Source organism: Periplaneta americana, chromosome 3, assembly GCF_040183065.1.
Source record: "Periplaneta americana isolate PAMFEO1 chromosome 3, P.americana_PAMFEO1_priV1, whole genome shotgun sequence".
NCBI classification, from domain to species: Eukaryota; Metazoa; Arthropoda; class Insecta; order Blattodea; family Blattidae; genus Periplaneta; species Periplaneta americana.
Window position 1 is genome coordinate 13,441,446 of NC_091119.1, and position 18,837 is coordinate 13,460,282.

Here is an 18,837-nt window from a genome sequence, read left to right on the forward strand (position 1 = left end):
TATGTTTGTTTTCATGTTCTCGGAAATTAAAAAAGCTCAACTATGTTTCGTTTTTTCAATCTTTTCCTTGAACATGAAAACGTCAACATACCGCTCTTGTAACGTATATTACTATTGCGTTTGTAAAGTAGGCTTTTATTCAACATTACTTTATTCCACTATTGAGATAAAGACTTTACCTCACAGTTCATTAGTATTTTCCTAGTACCTGGCCACACACGTATAATTTTCCATTGAACTATTACTCAAGAAGTTAATATATTATAAAATAGTTACTAGATGTCACTACCTCTACTTCTTTATTACCATTTCTTAAATATACATACACTCAATATCCTTCTCTTTTCTCTATCTGCTACGTCGTAATTTATGCATTGCATCCATATCTAATATGTATTTTTTTTAAATCTGTAATAATTTACCTTTTGGGATGCGAGGAGAGTTGAACCTGCGAAGTTGGGTTTATAGGATTTTAAAATAATACGCGTTAGCCCAACTGAGCTAAACAGACACGATGATTAATTTTACGTTTTAATATTCCTCTTAAGTTTACAGAAGTAAAATGTGAAATTATTTTAATCACATTAGTCCCGTGAACACTTCTAAATAATCCCTGAAACTTCAAAAAGACGAAAATACACGTTTAAAATGAAAAAAAAATATATATATATATTAAAATTATATAATTAATTATAATTTGTTATTTGTCTAACGCCTTAGATACCATTCTTTACTAATCATGGCCTCCTACATCATAACCTACCTAGTACACGTATCGATTCTAAAATCCATGCCATGATATTATGTGATTATAATTATGAGGACTTATTTTCAACATATTTTCTTTTATAAAACAGATATTTTCGTTATGGTCATCGATAAAATTACGTATGGTACTTGTGAGCATGATCTTTAATGCGCTCGTGTAATTTAAGCACTCGGCTGGTGCAATAAAGATGCACTTACCTCACAAGTACCATAATAGTACATTATGCAACGAGCCTATAATGATAGTAATTAAGAAGGGAGTAAGACATAAGGTGAGAGAATAGTGTGGGTCTCTGCCTGCCAAAGAGCTGGAATTTTGTTATTTATGGCCTATTTAGGAAGACAAGTCACCATTGCTATTCCCACCCCCACTCTACCCTTGAGGCGGGCCCATGGATGGGAGAAGTGAAACCTGACCAGGCCACGAGGCCAGATGAATTGTGCCTCAGCTACAACGTTTTAAGCGTAAACTCAAAGCCCGCGAAAGGACATGAAATGCATTAAGCCAGACCCGGCACGAACGATCCTGGTCTCAGGAACAAATTTTACTCCAAAACAGGTCTATATACATCACAAGCCAGACCTGGCATGAGCGATCCTGGCCTCAGGAACAAATTTTACTCCAAAACAGGTCTATATACATCACAAGCCAGACCCAGCATGAGCGATCCTGGCCTCAGGAACAAATTTTACTCCAAAACAGGTCTATATACATCACAAGCCAGACCCGGCACAAGCGATCCTGGCCTCAGGAACAAATTTTACTCCAAAACAGGTCTATATACATCACAAGCCAGACCTGGCATGAGCGATCCTGGCCTCAGAAACAAATTTTACTCCAAAACAGGTCTATATACATCACAAGCCAGACCCGGCATGAGCGATCCTGGCCTCAGGAACAAATTTTACTCCAAAACAGGTCTATATACATCACAAGCCAGACCCAGCATGAGCGATCCTGGCCTCAGGAACAAATTTTACTCCAAAACAGGTCTATATACATCACAAGCCAGACCCGGCATGAGCGATCCTGGCCTCAGGAACAAATTTTACTCCAAAACAGGTCTATATACATCACAAGCCAGACCCGGCATGAGCGATCCTGGCCTCAGGAACAAATTTTACTCCAAAACAGGTCTATATTCATCACAAGCCAGACCCGGCATGAGCGATCCTGGCCTCAGGAACAAATTTTACTCCAAATCAGGTCTATATACATCACAAGCCAGATCCGGCACGAGCGATCCTGGCCTCAGGAACAAATTTTACTCCAAAACAGGTCTGTATACATCACAAGCCAGACCCAGCACGAGCAATCCTGGCCTCAGGAACAAATTTTACTCCAAAACAGATCTATATACATCACAAAGTTTTCAAATGCTTCTACAGCGATATATGCTTCATTCAAATAACTAATACATTATGTAAAAACATAAAATTTGATTTCAGTTAAGCCAAGTGACTGAGGCCAGGCCTCACTTGCCTCAGTCAATCAGCCGCCACTGATATATATATGCTATAGGAAATTTTCATTTTACCAATGCATGAACTTAGAAGGAAAAAAGGGACAGGATAAGTTCGGAAATAAGCATGATAAAAAATGTAATTAATATGGAATGAGTATTTATTCCTGGGAATTGATGTACACAATTCAAGAATTTGTAAGGAATTTTCTGAATCTTGTCAAAACATCACAAGTTACTGATAAATTGTCGGATTTCTATGTTGAAAAACAAACAAGGATGAGAACAGACATGACTATTGTGTTTTGTAGTACAAGACATTATTATAGAGTACAACACAACCAATTATAAAAAGTTCGTCATACTTTTCTTTGATACCACGTACCTATACAACATCTGAAATATGCCTCAAATTAGGATCATCTTTCAACACAGAGTAACTAAAACAAAATAAAAAAAATGAATACATGGCACAATATCTTAAGCAAGAAAATTCCTAAAGTCAAGAGTTACAGTTCATAAACTTTTCTCGTTTGAGCATTGAATGTCACAAAAAAAATGACTAAAAACAAAAAAAGTAAAAAGGCATGTTTTTACATTGGCAAAAATACTATAGAAACATAAGATCTGTACAGTGATATAACGGACAATACTGTTTCTTATTTGCTCTCCATTAAACTAACTGATGCATTAGTATATACAGACAATATTTATGGCAAGTCAACTGGATTCTTCTAAAAAAGAATTTTATCTATATCTACTTACTTTATAATATCCCCATTTTAAACCCCAGAGCAATTATCTGCCCTAATATATATATTGTATTTAAATTACAATGTCCTAAACCACAATTCAATACTTTCATGCATCACTTCTTAATTTACGACTGATATTTAAAACAAATAATTAATTCCAAAATAATACAACGGTTACAAAAGAATAATTATCACCGAAGAATATGGCAGAGCCTTGATTCATACTCTCGAGGCAAAAAAAAATTGCCTGCTGTCATGGCGTGATACGAACTATAGCTATGGCAATATACAATATAATCAGGTATATACTTAGTTGCTCTGTCACTCGATTTGAAACACGTAGCTCTGCAGTCTGGGAGTAGCAACTGGGAAAACATACATTGTTAATGTCCCGAATATAGCTGCCATTTTCAGTGAATACTGCACTGTTAGCGGTCCAAGATAATTTTCACTCACTTCTCTCTAATGAAGTTCGAAAATCACAACTTCCTCATATCCGATCAGTGGAAGATCATGTGCATAGGAAGAATATTACACAGTATACAACAATCACAACAACAATGATCTATTACTTTCACACACTGTACACACGTAACCGATGTTTTAAAATTCAAATAATTACAATAAAAGAAAAACAAAGACCACAGCACTTTTCCACCCTCACAAAAGTTGGCACATTTGAAGATTTCTTTTTTTTTTATATTTTACAGTAATATTGATATTAGTGGTCCCATGACAAATATTTACACTATGGCTCGTTGTATTTAAAATTCGGTTTCCTTTTTTTTTTTTTTTCGGGGCTCATTTTTCACAGTTCATGAACATGTCCATGTACTAAGCATCTATTCTGTTTTTTCTTCAAAGTCAGTGCTTTATCATTTTAAGTAGTTTTGTTTAAACAATCAAACACGAGATTTAAAGTTCCTGAAGTTAAATTTAAGGGATAAATGGATGGAAAATCACATCATATGTCATTGGTCCAATTGTTCATTGAGAAGTTATTTACCCTAACATATCATATCTTATTTCTGTTTGTGGTTTACAATAACTGTGTGTAGGGCAATTAGAAATGATTCATCAGGTTTTAAGTCAAATATTTTCGAAAACTATGGATACAATATGTTTGTGCTAATCATGAATCGAAAGAAAAACTCTGAAAGCTTACTCTTCCATTGTTGTAACTCTGGCATGTGTAGACAGACGGCAGCACAAGCATAGTTTTCAAAATGGTGTCTATGGAGCAGAAAGTGTTAGCAGTTTTGGAATATGAGAAGTCATTTTCCTTGTTATCATACAGAGTACTGGAATTTCATCACCAGATCACCAAAGCATTCTGTGATGGTATCGTCAATTTAAGGGTATACGTACGTGAATGACCACAAATATTATCAGAAAATGCAGGCTCTAAATTTCTAAAGTTTTATAAGGAAATGAACTCGCAATTGGACAAAAATTACAAGGTATCACAACAAGACTTATTAGAACTTAAATATCTGATAAAAGTATAAAAAAAGGTTACTGATAATATTTTTGAGAATTCACTTTTTACTTTAAATTAAATTTTCCAAAATTTGAAAATTTTCACACCTATTATTTCATAACTCCACAACCATTAGAGATAGAATTCTGAAATTTTGTACACTGATTTAACATGCATTTATGCAAGACGTAGACTACAATAATGCCCATTTCTTTGAAAATAGAAAAATTAGATCACAAAACATTATGTAAATTTTAATATATTTTATATAGAACAAATAAAAAAATAATTGTATTAAAATAAACAACTCTACATGTCTGAGAGTAGTCTATTTTTCAGAAACAGGTATTTATTACATTCAGGAAAAATATTAAAGATGGCAGAGAGACCATAACAATGTTATGGTTACCAAATGATGTAACTGCAGAATTTTTTTGTTTTGTTTTTTTTTTTTCATACTCTGATAACACTGGTTTGAAAAGATATTATTAGTAACCTTTTTTATAATTTTATCAGATATTTAAGTTCTAATAAGTCTTTTTGTAGTAACTTGTAATTTTTGTCCAATTGTGAGTTAATTTTCTTATAAAATTTTAGAAATTTAGAGCCTGCATTTTTCTAATAATATTTGTGGTCGTTCACGTACATATTCCCTTAAGGCAATTGGTACAGTGAGTAAAGGTAAAAGCAGTGGACGCCCAAGCGTTTCTAAGGAAACAGTGGAGCGAATGAGGGCGAGTTTCATTTGCAGCTCTCAGAAATCAGCATACCGCAACAGTCGGGAACTTGATATTCTGCAACCGATTGTATGGAAAATTTTACGAACCCAAATGCGAATGAAATCGTACCAGCTAATGTAAAAGCTAAAACTGAAAGATGTCGTCAAACGATATGAATTTTGTAATTCCATGCAGGCTGCTATGGAGGAGAATGATAGTTTTGAGGACCATCTAGTGTTTAGTGATGAGGCTACATTTTGCTTAAGTGGCAAAGTTAATCGCCATAATGTACGCATCTGGGGTACTGATTGGATTGGGCAATGCCCTGAAGATGACTTATTATTGTTACAGTAGCATCCTAGAGCCCCCGATCTAACGGTCTGTGATTTTATTTCTCTGGGGGTATGTAAAAGACAAAGTGTAAGTGCCACCACTACCAGCAACTTTGATCGAGCTCAAGGATTGCTTTACAGATGCATTTATGACATTACCAGGGATATGCTGCTACATAATATGGGACGAACTTCAATATCACATCAATGTGTGTTGTGTTACGAGAGGAAGCCACATCAAACACTTGTGAACGCGTATCCGAAACTTGGAGAGTTTCTGTTTATTTTGATTATCGTCATACATTGTTCTAAGTGTTATATTTTTCTTTATGCAACTGCTTAAAACCTGATGAATCTTTTGTAATTTCCCTGTATATATTTGTTCATTGTATCTAAAATATGCGCGAAAAATGATCAGGTCTGTTATAATTTTCTCTCCCTAGAAGAGACAGAAAATCATTTTAGTCATGTTTAAGATACTAACTTTAGATAACGTACAACTAATCAGTTTCACATCTAATTTTTAACTTGATATCAGCTTAAAATTTAGTTCTACTGAAGTCTGCAATTTCATTTTTCTGCCAGAAATTTAACATATACCATGTAATTGGTATGTGTTGCATTCTACAAGATGGAAATTTAAAACTCTCCGTATTTTAAGAAGCACAATTATTATTAATGATAAGAAATTGTGTATGTCCACTTTTTATTCTTAAAATATAACATTACTAATTAAGTAACATAATTTCGATGTAAGGGATGAACATAATAAAATACCGGTATTAATACTTTCAGGGCAGTATCGTAAATAAAACACTTAAAATGGCCTACTTGTATATTACATTAATTCTTTCTGATACCGGTACAATTAAAAAACTAAACAAAAAATATGTGATATTTCTTCCCTGACCGAAATTCTTGTTCTAGGCTATAACGTAATAAAAAAGAAAGAATTATTACAACTTATTTTCGATACAAAATATAAAAAAGACTAATGAGTTACAGATATGATATGATGGGCTGATACCTTCCTTGCCTGTTTAATTTATCACCCTTTTGTCCACCCCAATTGACTCCTGTTAAAAAAGGATCACATTTATTTTAGTCTCAATAAAAATCTAACATTCAACTCAACAAAAGATTTCAGAGAATGTAGATGAAAAGTAAGGTCACAGGAAACTTAGAAACACATTACAACAAATAGATTTCTTAGGAATTTAAAATGAGATTACAAAACCCCTATTACGTTTATCTTGCGTCAACAATATTTTATTAAACAGTTTAAAATTTTTTTATTTGTATGTTGGGGAGGGGAGATAATGATTTTGCACATAATCTTTCACAAGACACAAAGCGAAGTGTCTTAGCAACTGATAATGATAACTAAAAAGCCATTGGAATGTTTGAAGGTTTATCACATTGTTAAATGAACAATTTATTTTGTTTCTGTTTTAAATAAAACATTAACTAGTTCAAATATATATAGATATCCTTTGTATCCTATATAATATTAATAAACTCTTCCTAGTTTTCTTTTACTGTTATTTATGTTGTAGAACACTTACTGATGGCAAAAATCAGATGTTCTCCAAATTCATATTTTCATTTCAGTTATTCAGTTACTAAAGAAACAGATTGCTTGATGTTTTTATCAATTCCTATCATCATATAGTGTCTTTAGAACTTATCTACTTCTTGAGTGAAATTCCAGCATTTCGATTACAGAATTACGTTGCATCATATAATTCCTCCATTTCTCAGGTTAGCTGGAAGGAACCTAAATTTCACTTTCGTATCACAATGGAAAATCAATATTTTAAAATTCTTTTAAAATCCTTCTCTGCAAAAGGAAGAACTGACTTTCACAATTACTTCTGCTACAGAATAGAAGACTTACATTCCTTTCTAGGATTTTGTGGCAACTTATTTGCAAGCAGTGTAAACGTCTATAATTCCTTGGAAAAGCATTAGATCGAATTTCCTTCACGGGTTAATAATAGTGATTTCTTTTTACTATTTTTGAGATCTCAGTGACTTACGAGTCACTTTCATTTTTCATAAATTCCTTGTACTCATTTGTTTATTGTAGCATAGCTACAGATTTTCAATGTAGCTAACATTTGCATTTTCAGAGTTGGAAGAAAATAATTCTACTCCCTCTTCCGGTCTGGTACAAATCAAATGTCTTCCAACACAATATCGACATTCCAATGCAGTGTCCATTACTGAATAGTGCTGTATCACTTTCAGAAAACAAACCATGAAAATGCATGTCAAAACATTGAAGTCTTTATTCACCATTCCATTATTTAGGTTAGGAATATCATGAGTGGGGAATTTTCCCCAGATTGAATGCCTCCCGTCTCAGTTGTACGGCCAGGAATGACGCAGCGTTGTGGCGGGGGGTTGACTGGGAATGGAGTTAGGGTCGTCGGAGTTGGAAGAAACTACGGCGCCCCGTCTCAGCCAGCCTCACTTCTTCAAATCGCCCAGATCCTTGGGCTTCGTGTCCATTCCACCGCCTCCTCCTGCTTGCTGCGATGACGTCACTGATATGTGTGCTCCGCCATTATTGCCCGATGGGTACATCTTGTCCAAGTGTTTCAGCGATTCAGTCAGAAAGTTCTGAAAATCAATAAGTATATGAATTTAAGTTAGATTCAGTGTTACAATATTGAAAAGTGAAAGTAATTACTTATGTTACTTAAACATACAAAATCGTAATCTTTTGAACTAAAGCTATAAACAATAGACGAAGTCAGAAGCTTATTCAGATAGAGGAGGATATGTGCATAAAGTTATAAATTGAACAAAATAAAAGGTGGTGTTCTTTATTTATTATTTTTTTTATAAATGAATATTTATTTCTTTTCTGGTTTCCAATACTTGTCATTTACAAAAATATTTTACAACTTTGTTTCCTCTTTATTGTAAATTCAGTGATTAATATGTATTATTATTATTATTATTATTACTATTATTATTATTATTATTATTATTATTATTATTATTATTATTATTATTATCATCATCATCATCATCATCATCACCAAATTTACACAAATTTTAGGAATAATAAATAATATATTAAAAGCTAAATTAGTACCAAAATCCACAAGAATAAAAATATGTAATACTGTAGCATTACCCTCCTTTTTATACAGAAGTGAGATTTGGACATTAAGGAAAAGAGATATGAGCAGAATCAAAGCGACGGAAGTGAAATTTCTCAGACGGACAGCAGAATATACTCTGTTAGATCGAAAAAGGAATGATGAAATATTGGAACAACTGAGGACTGTTTTTGCAAAACTTGCTAACTGCAAAATTTGCAAAATTGAGATTTTGATTGATTTGTTATCATAAGGCAGGCCTCTACATAATGTTCAAGGCATCTTAGTAAAATTATGTTATTTCTCTTCATTGTAGTGTGTCAAAGTGTGATCGTTTTTTTCAAAACTTGCTTTCTGCTATAAGTGAGACATACAGCAAAACTTGCTTACTATAGTGTTTTGTCTCTCCCGTAAAATTTAGTTTTTTCAGTTAGCAAGTTTTGCAAAAACGGTCCTCAATTAGAAGTAGAGTCAGTAGAAGAAAAAATAAACAGATACAAACTAAATTGGCTACATCATGTAAAACGAATGGACAATTATTCAAGAATCCCCAAAATGATGATGCAATATCAAACCAGAGGACATCGATGGTTAGTAAGACCCTTTAGAAGACTGCTACAGTCCATGAGGATTTACTTGTCTAGTCCCTTTTAGAAAGAGAGAGAATGCTCACCATCTCTCTCTACCCTCATTTATGATGGTCGACACTCCTTCAAACGACCACGAGTTACCAGTGGCGGCATTCTCTTCCTCTTCAAATTCTGACTCCACTCCGCCAGAAAGTTCGTCCATGTTCGTGTCGTCCAAATTGATTACGAACGAATAATAAATTTCCATCTACAAGTCCATCCTTCGCCCAATAAAATTGTTCAACTTTTTCTACGTGTTTACAGGCCTTCCTCTAAGTTTCTTCCGTCACTTTTGCAAGTGCGCTCATTTTTAACCTGTTACACACGTTTTTTAAGAATCCTATTCGGGGGTTTCTTTCCTGGAGATCGCAGCACGCTCCCAATTCCGCTTCCGCTTTCTTTTGTTTTTGTTTTTTTTTTTTTTTTTCTATTTTAATCCTGTTAACACCACGAGATGATATATCTGTCGCTGCAGCAGTTCTTTCGATAAAACTCGGCACAGATATTGTTTGTTTTCCGCATTTCAGTGCCTCATATTCTCCAGTAAAGAATTTATATGCATTAATAACCATGTTCATACCGTCCGACTTCAAGGCTTTCCCGCGTTTTCCCATATTGCCTACCATTATTATTAAATACAAGAGCACAACACTCATTACAATATTTAAGGTAACAGTGAAACCATGCATCTCCGAAAACATTTTAATTTGTGAATTATATTATATTAAATTGGTACAACAAGATACAAACTCGTCCACACCTGTGGAGTAACGGTCAGCGCGTCTGGCCGCGAAATCAGATGACCGGGTTTGAATCCCGGTCGGGGAAAGTTACCTGGTTGAGGTTTTTTCCGAGGTTTTCCCTCAACCCAAAATGAGCAAATGCTGGGTAACTTTCGGTGGTGGACCCCGGACTCATTTCACCAGTATTATCACCTTCATTTCATTCAGACGCTAAATAACCTGAGCTGTTGATACAGCGTCGTAAAATAACCCAATAAAAAAAAAGACACAAACTCACTTCACTATTCACAAAATACTACTAACTAATGAACTCAAACAACCCCGAGACGCCACTGAGAGATCCACTAATTGGGTTTGCAAAACTGTGAAGGGAGAAGGGAGGAGAAAGGGAATTCCAAGAATTGTACAAAAGGAAACCTCTTGCCCGTCACATCTGGTGGCAATCGGTAGACAAGGACCTCAGACAAGGACAGTAGAAATCACGCCAACTTAATCCTCATGCACTGTAGATGGGGTCGAAACAGGTCTACACAGGCCTAATTCGTGACGGATGATGATTATTATTATTATTAACATGATGCCCTGGTGCAGTGTTTCTCAACTTCTTTTCTTCACATTACTTTAGTGCACCCCCCACCCCCGAGGCCTAAGGTGTAGAACACAGTCTAGTATATACAGTCACGAAGCTCAAGAGCTTGTATATGTACAGTCTTAGACAAAAAAATGACCAGCTACCATACTAAGTCCCCTTAGGAAGACTGCTTGATTCGGTGAGAGCTTAGGTTTACACGTGATGGAATTTCTTATGCACAATTCTGCCCCGTTTTTCCTTTGTTTTGTTTGTTTGTTGCTTTTTTGTCTGTTTATAGGTCAAGTGTTATGAATAATCTATAACGAAGATGATATATTCAAGGAATAGGCATAAATTAGGTGCAAAATTAAGATCTTTTCACTAATTTAAAATTTATGTTGGTTTTTTTTTTTTTTTTCAGATAAATCTATTATTAAGTAATATAAACAATATTCAATTGGCCAATCATATGACATCACTATTTTGTGGTTTACTAATACGCGTTAATACATGTTAATTATTGAATAGTATGTATGAACGTTTTTGCCTTTTTTTTTGGCATCATCAGATACATTCATTTGACGATCTAATTGTGCTAAGTTACAATGTTATTAAATTTGTGTTTATCCAGTTTCATTATAATAATCTATCAATAATTAAATAAGTCTATATTATATATATATTGATATAGTGTTAATTCATGAGCTTCATGTATATGTTTTTATATAAAGTGATATCATTAATATCTAATTTCATTAAAACTTTATATACCGTAAACTGGGGTTACTTTGAACACAGAGGAAACTTTGAACATTCTTTCAGAAAATCATATTCAGGTTTCTACATGCTGTACTTGTTATAAATAGAGGTAAATTTGGTATGAGAATGATTTTTATGATAATTAACCTCCATCTATAACAAGTGCAGCATGTAGAAACCTAAATATGGTTTTCTGAAAAATGTTCAAAGTTTCCTCTGTGTTCAAAGTAACCCCAGTTTACAGTACAAATAATTATCAATGTCATGTTATTATATCATACTAGTGTTTGAGATCATATATATGTATACATAAAACTCAAGTTACATTTATGGCTAATGTTTACATTTGTATATGTATTTTATAAAAGATTTAAAACAGTACAGGCGCTTTGATATCCCTGAGCTAATATGAACGTACACACACTAAAGAAGAGATATTGTTATTTTAGTGATCAAATTAATTATAAGAACAGTATAAGAATAACAAAAAGAGAACATAAAAAATTAATTGTAATAGGCCTAATGAACATTACTTATCTTAATAGTGTAATAATTATAATGTAAATAACAGAAATTCCTATTCTGAATTTTGACAACCACACAGAAGAAGAAAGCTGAATTGTTGATTTTGTCTAACTTAGAAATCTTGACATTGAAAGGACTTTCTGCTGTGACAACAGACACATCTCAATATTCCAGCATGATTCCAAGCAAATACTTACTGTAACTGAGGCAGAATACCCAAAATATAATTTTATAGTCACATGCGTTTGTATCTTAAATGCATTTTGTTAATTTTATAAGGCACTTACCTGGGAAAATAAAAAAAAACATGCACATGCTTCACATTCTTCCATTTTAAGACTTCTGCAGTACCACACTAGCCATGCAAACAAGATTTCTACAGATGAGAAAAGAAGAATCGCAAAGCAAAGAACTCAGCCAAAGCATTATCAGAAGTATTTTGTAAGTACCTAACAATCAATATTCACATTGCGAAATAACAGAGAAAAAGTTAACGGTTATGACAAACATAAAACAATCGTGCTGGAAAATGCAAACGCTTTGTTTGGTGCTGGTAGATAGAAATAATGAAGATAATACATGAACTTGCATATAAAGTAAAATAAGCATATCATTTACAGGATTATGAATGAATAATTACTCCAGTACTGCATATCTTATTACGTGCAGACAATATAAGGAACATGGTGTAAAAATAATTCTGATAATGTAGTAATTGAAAAGTAAAGTAAGTAATGTAAGTAAATCCATGACGCTACAGGCCATGAAGAGCCAAGACCGACTAGCTGGCTACTGGCCTCACGTCCACATGCCGAAGCAGAAGTGGACGATCATCCAACTAGTATGGAGGTATCGTGTGGTTAGCACGATGATTCCCCCCTAGCCGTTATAGCTGGCATTCGCAACGGGATTTCGCTACCTATCGTAGCTCCCCAAGTGCATCACGATGCTGGGTGGGCACCTGTCCCATACACTGGCCGAAGTTTCATGAGAAAATTTCTTCCCCCATGAGGACTCGAACCAGTGCGCATTCCGTAATACGAGTCCTAGGCAGGATGCCTTAGACCACGACGCCACTGTGTGGGACTAATTGAAAAGTAATACATCAAATTAGTAAAACTGAAAAATATTAGCCCTCTTTTACAAATGAATCTTGATGAAAGTAAATATGTTAACAATGTAGCATATCATATACTATATCTCAGAAAAGAAATTATTTTCGTTATCGATACTTCACACTTCAAACGTTGGTTATATGTGTAACAATTGACATTATGATGTGATGCAGCAATAGCTTTCCTTGCTAGCACACATTAGATTTTATTATAACAAAATAATATAAAATGACAATCACGTCAAAAACTTATTTATAGAAATTTTTATGTGAGGTTAATTAGTATAGCTAGTTAAACCCGATATTTCTATTGTCATCCAAATATAATAGTGAAATATTATATCACCATACCAACCTACAACATTAAGAAGACTAGCAAGAAATTCTTCTATAATTTATTATTATTATTTTTTTAATTTCACTTCTTGAATAAAGCTGACTTTTTAAATATATGTAAAAGAAATGAAATACATTAGTTAAGAGTAGAGAAATAAGTATACTGGTTAGAAACAGCTTTCACGCACTTTTTCGCTCAAATACAGAGGGGAAGAAAACGTATATTCATTTATATAAGTTATTGATCAGGTAACTATGAGCAAGTTTTGTCAAACATTTTGTTACGACCTATATAATGAGAAGTTTAGTTTTTCGGCAAAATTAAATGCAACATGCAGCAACAATGTGTGATATAAAAAGAAGTACGTAGATCTACTCCTTCATTTTACTGGCTTTACTGGTACTCTGGGTACAGCATTGACTGTTTTTCACAACCACATTATTATTTATTGTTGAAAAGTGAAAATTACAATTCCTTTTTAAATGATTAATCAAAACCTGTATTTTAATTACTAAATTGTTAGTAGAACGTGGTCATAAATAGCTTACTTTACACTATCATAAAAAAAAACTCATATTTGAAACATTTCATGGAATCTGTATTGAAAATGTATTCTTTTCTTTATCAGTCCCCTGCAGAGAAACAAAATATTATACTTTTTTGTTTTTCATACTTCTAACAATTAGCCTATATCTGAGAAGGAATGTAAAACGTTCCCTTCTACTCTTAATGAATATTTCATTTTTTTCTCTGCAAAATTACTGAACTTGTATTTGGATTAGTATAAATTGCCAATTTACTCACTCAGTCATATCTTTATAAAAATTTTACTTTTTTAGTTAATGTTTTATAGGTTTCCTCCGAAAAATAAGCCATCTCAAACTCATCTTTTTGTAGTTTTTCTCATTTTAAGTATGTTGTCATTATGAGTAATTTCTGATATCTTACTTACTTACTGGCTTTTAAGGAACCCAGAGGTTCACTGCCGCCCTCACATGAGCCCGCCATCGGTCCCTATCCTGAGCAAGATTAATCCAGTCTCTATCATCATATCCCACCTCCCTCAAATCCATTTTAATATTATCTTCCCATCTACGTCTTGGCCTCCCCAAAGGTCTTTTTCCCTCCGACCTCCCAACTAACACTCTATATACATTTCTGGATTCGCCCATACACGCTACATGCCCTGCCCATCTCAAACGTCTGCATTTAATGTTCCTTATTATGTCAGGTGAAGAATACAATGCGTGCAGTTCTGTGTTGTGTAACTTTTTCCATTCTCCTGTAACTTCATCCCTCTTAGCCACAAATATTTTTCTAAGCACCTTATTCTCAAACACCCTTAACTTTTGTTCCTCTCTCAAAGTGAGAGTCCAAGTTTCACAACCATAAAGAACAACCAGTAATATACTCGTAAGTGTTTTATAAATTCTAACTTTCAGATTTTTGACAGCAGACTAGATGATAAAAGCTTCTCAACCGAATAATAACAGGCATTTCCCATATTTATTCTGTGTTTAATTTCCTCCTGAGTATCATTTATATTTGTTACTGTTGCTCCAAGATATTTTAATTTTTCCACCTCTTCAAAAGATAAAATTTCAATTTTTATATTTCCATTTCGTACAATATTCTCGTCATGAGACATAATCATATACTTTGTCTTTTCGGGATTTACTTCCAAACCTATCTCTTTACTTGCTTCAAGTAAAATTCCCGTGTTTTCCCTAATCGTTTGTGGATTTTCTCTTAATATATTCATATCATCAGCATAGACAAGCAGCTGATATAAACCGTTCAATTCCAAACCCTCTCTGTTATCCTGGACTTTCCTAATGGCATACTCTAGAGCAAAGTTAAAAAGTAAAGGTGATAGTGCATCTCCTTGCTTTAGCCCACAGTGAATTGGAAACGCATCTGACAGAAACTGACCTACATGGACTCTGCTGTACGTTTCATTGAGACACATTTTAATTAATCGAACTAGTTTCTTGGGAATACCAAATTCAATAAGAATATCATATAAAACTTCTCTCTTAACCGAGTCATATGCCTTTTTGAAATCTATGAATAACTGATTCACTGTACCCTTATAGTCCCATTTTTTCTCCATTATCTGTCGAATACAAAATATCTGATCAATAGTTGATCTATTACGCCTAAAACCACACTGATGATCCCCAATAATTTCATCTGATATTTATACTTATTAATGAATATATAAATGGAGCACATTTCGTCAAAAGACATACATATGGAAGAAAATGAGTGTTATAGCAACATGCTTGTCAGTAATTAGGAAGTAATAAAATAATAAGCACCATTCTTATAGAATTCAAATGTTCATGCATTTTGCAGTAGAGCTGATCTCAATGTATCTGTCAGCTTGGTGAGCAACAGGAAACCATGACTAAAATATTAACCTATTACAGAAGATCAGTTATCTTGCTTCAAACTGAAATGTTAAGATCAAGAACAATGCTAGTCTTTGAGCATGCTTTGCGCAGTAATCCAGAAAACATTAATTAAAGCAGCACTGCTTTGTACAAATTAAAGTCCTGCCACCGATAAAAGTTACAGTACAAATAATGTTGTCTCTTGATACAATAATTCATGCAATATGTATCTGGGATACAAGAAGCTGTTGTATTTACTAACCTGAATTGCAGTGAGCGCTGCCACGATGGCGGGACTGCCGAAGCCATGTGAGATGAGCGAGAAGTGCGTGAGATGGCGCTGGATGCTGGGATCCAGGATGTGTTGCGGTCGGGTATTGCACAGAGGTGATCTGTCCTGATTCAGCAGGTCCATTAGCTCTTTGGTGATTTGTCTGCAAATAAAAGTATCTTACTAAGTACATGAAAATTAACACAATTCAATACATTGTTGACGGCCTTCATTTAAACTTCCTTCGATTAAAATTCTGCCCCATTCTTGTGGGATTTAACCCATCCATTATAATTATAAATGCTATACTACAAATACAGATTGCGACATTCTTGAGTTCGAATTCAATTCAATTCAATTCAATTTATTTGGCCATTAGACATACAGTTTTAGGCTTCGTCAGAATACATTGAAAAACATATAAATACATTAAAAAAAAACACTAATAAAAGAAACAGTAAAATAATACAATGAAAACATGAAATAATTGGAAACTTTTAAATTATAGAAAACTAACTAAATTGCAAATAAACTTATTTATTATCAAACTATTGTTGGAAAAAAGAAGAGAAGTTAATTTAGAAACCCATATAGCTTTTATTGATTTTGTGAAAGCTTTTGATAAAGTCCGAAGAGACCTTTTATTCGACATATTACAAGAAAAAAATATTCCAAATTTGCTATTCCAAAATATAATAGAAATCTACACGGACAGCAAAATAAGTGTCAAAATAAATAACTGTATATCCGAAAGAAAATTAGTTAATAATGGAGTTCGACAAGGTTGTCCACTATCACCAACTTTATTTAATATTTATATAAATGAAATTATTTTAAAATGGAACCAAATCTACACATCAGGAATCAAAATAACCAGTGCTCTAACATTAAATACCTTACTCTATGCCGATGATCAAGTCATAATTTCCAATTCAGAGGATAATTTACAAAGAGGATTGTATACATTAAATGAAATATTAAAAGATTTTGGGATGGAAATTTCAGCACAAAAATCAAAAGTAATGGCATTTTTAGGACAAGACCCAGTGAGAAGTAAGATAATACACAATAACCAATGCCTCGAACAAGTGCAAAATTTCAATTATCTGGGTTGTGAAATATCTTATCAAAATGAAAAAGATGTGAACAAGAAAATTACCAAATTTACACAAACTCTAGGAATAATAAACAATACATTAAAAGCTAAATTAGTACAAAAATCTACAAGAATAAAAATATATAATACACTAGCATTACCCACCCTTCTATATGGAAGCGAGATTTGGACATTAAAGAAAAAAGACATGAACAGAATCAAAGCAACGGAAATGAAATTTTTCAGGAGAACAGCAGGATATACTCTTTTAGACCGAAAAAGGAATGAAGAAATTTTAGAACAATTAGAAGTAGAGTCAGTAGAAGAAAAAATCACCAGATACAAATTCAATTGGCTAGATCATGTAAGAAGAATGGAAAATTCAAGAATCCCAAAAATTATGATGCAATATAAACCTAGAGGACATCGTCGACCAGGAAGACCGTTAAGAAGACTGCTAGATGGGGCCGAAACAGGTCTACAGAGGCCTAATTCGTGAAGGATGATGATGATGATGATTAAAATACAATTTCATACAAATTTGTGTTGAAAATCTCAGCAACTGAATAAAAAGGAGTATTTAATAACCAATTGTAAAATCTAGTTTTGAAGCTATTGATTGGTAATTTATAATATTCACTGGGGAGCTTATTATATAATTTCATCCCCATAATTAAAAAGTTTGTGTTGCTCTTGTGTAATCTACAATATGGAATATTAATTTGTTCCTATTTCTAATTTCATGATCATGTATATTGGCCACTAATGAGTAATTGTCGATATTTTGTCGAGTGTAAAGTACTATAGTCCCGTTGCTCTTATTTCCGGAATCCAATCACGTTGCAGGTCGGCTACATTTAAAGTGTGCGTCTTGTCATTCACTATTGATGATGTATTGAATTTCCTAAGGCTCGATAAATACTTAATATAATCGCCCGCCATTTTGGCTCTTTCGTTGGCGTTCGCAGAAATCACACAAGGACGTTATTTGCCGCTCAATTATTTGCTCAATTACAGTGCGTTTGATTTATTATCATAGAAGCTACGACATGATAATGTTTACCGGTGAAGCAAATAGCTTCCTCATCTGGTAGCTAGCTCAGCAACGAAAGAACAGAAATGGCGAACGATACTACCTACCTAGACTTTATAGAGCCTTCACTTCCTAAGATGTAAGCAAAGGGGAGGAGTTACACCGGAAATAACAGCGACACGACTTAGATCATATAAATACAAATTTATGATTGTTAAAATACGTGATTGTCTGAAAAGTGGCCGACAATGTTCCAGATAGTTTGATTTACATAAAATTCTAATGGCTTTCTTTTGTAAAATCAACACGCTTCCAATTTTGGTTCCATTTCCCCAGAAAATTAGGGCATATCGGATTATCGACTGAAAGAAAGAAAAGTGTGTGGAAGTCTCAAGGAAAACAGAAATTGTACAGGCTATAAAGACAATTTCTATAACTTTCTTTTAGCTTCTTAATTAAATTAGGGTAATCTTATATCATCACATTACAAATTTTAAACATCATCTTAATCACATGTTTAATTGTTACATAAATTTCACAAATAAAAAAAGATGTGACCTGCCTACATAAATTTGCACTTCACATTCAAATTTTTGCTAACTGGGATGGGGAGAAGAGATGGTTTCGAAGATATAACTTCTGAGAAGCATTGTAATAATGAAAGTTTCTTCAACTTTCTACATGGTTGAAAGCATGATTGGAAGAATACGGGATTTCAGAGATACAAACACAT

The 18,837-nt window shown here is 33.5% G+C and overlaps 1 protein-coding gene across 13 annotated transcripts in view; it reads right to left on the reverse strand.

Moving 5' to 3' along the window:
• Nucleotides 1-2,374: 2,374 nt before the first annotated feature.
• TfAP-2 (transcription factor AP-2) overlaps nt 2,375-18,837 on the reverse strand; it is a 978,986-nt gene continuing 962,523 nt past the window's right edge. For all 13 annotated transcript variants that reach the window (XM_069820017.1, XM_069820019.1, XM_069820016.1 and 10 more), the window contains 2 exons: nt 15,967-16,138; nt 2,375-8,142 (listed from right to left, as the gene is read on the reverse strand). In XM_069820017.1, the coding sequence (XP_069676118.1) occupies nt 7,990-8,142; nt 15,967-16,138 (325 nt within the window). In that variant the 3' untranslated portion in view covers nt 2,375-7,989. The remainder of the gene's footprint in view (nt 8,143-15,966; nt 16,139-18,837) is intronic.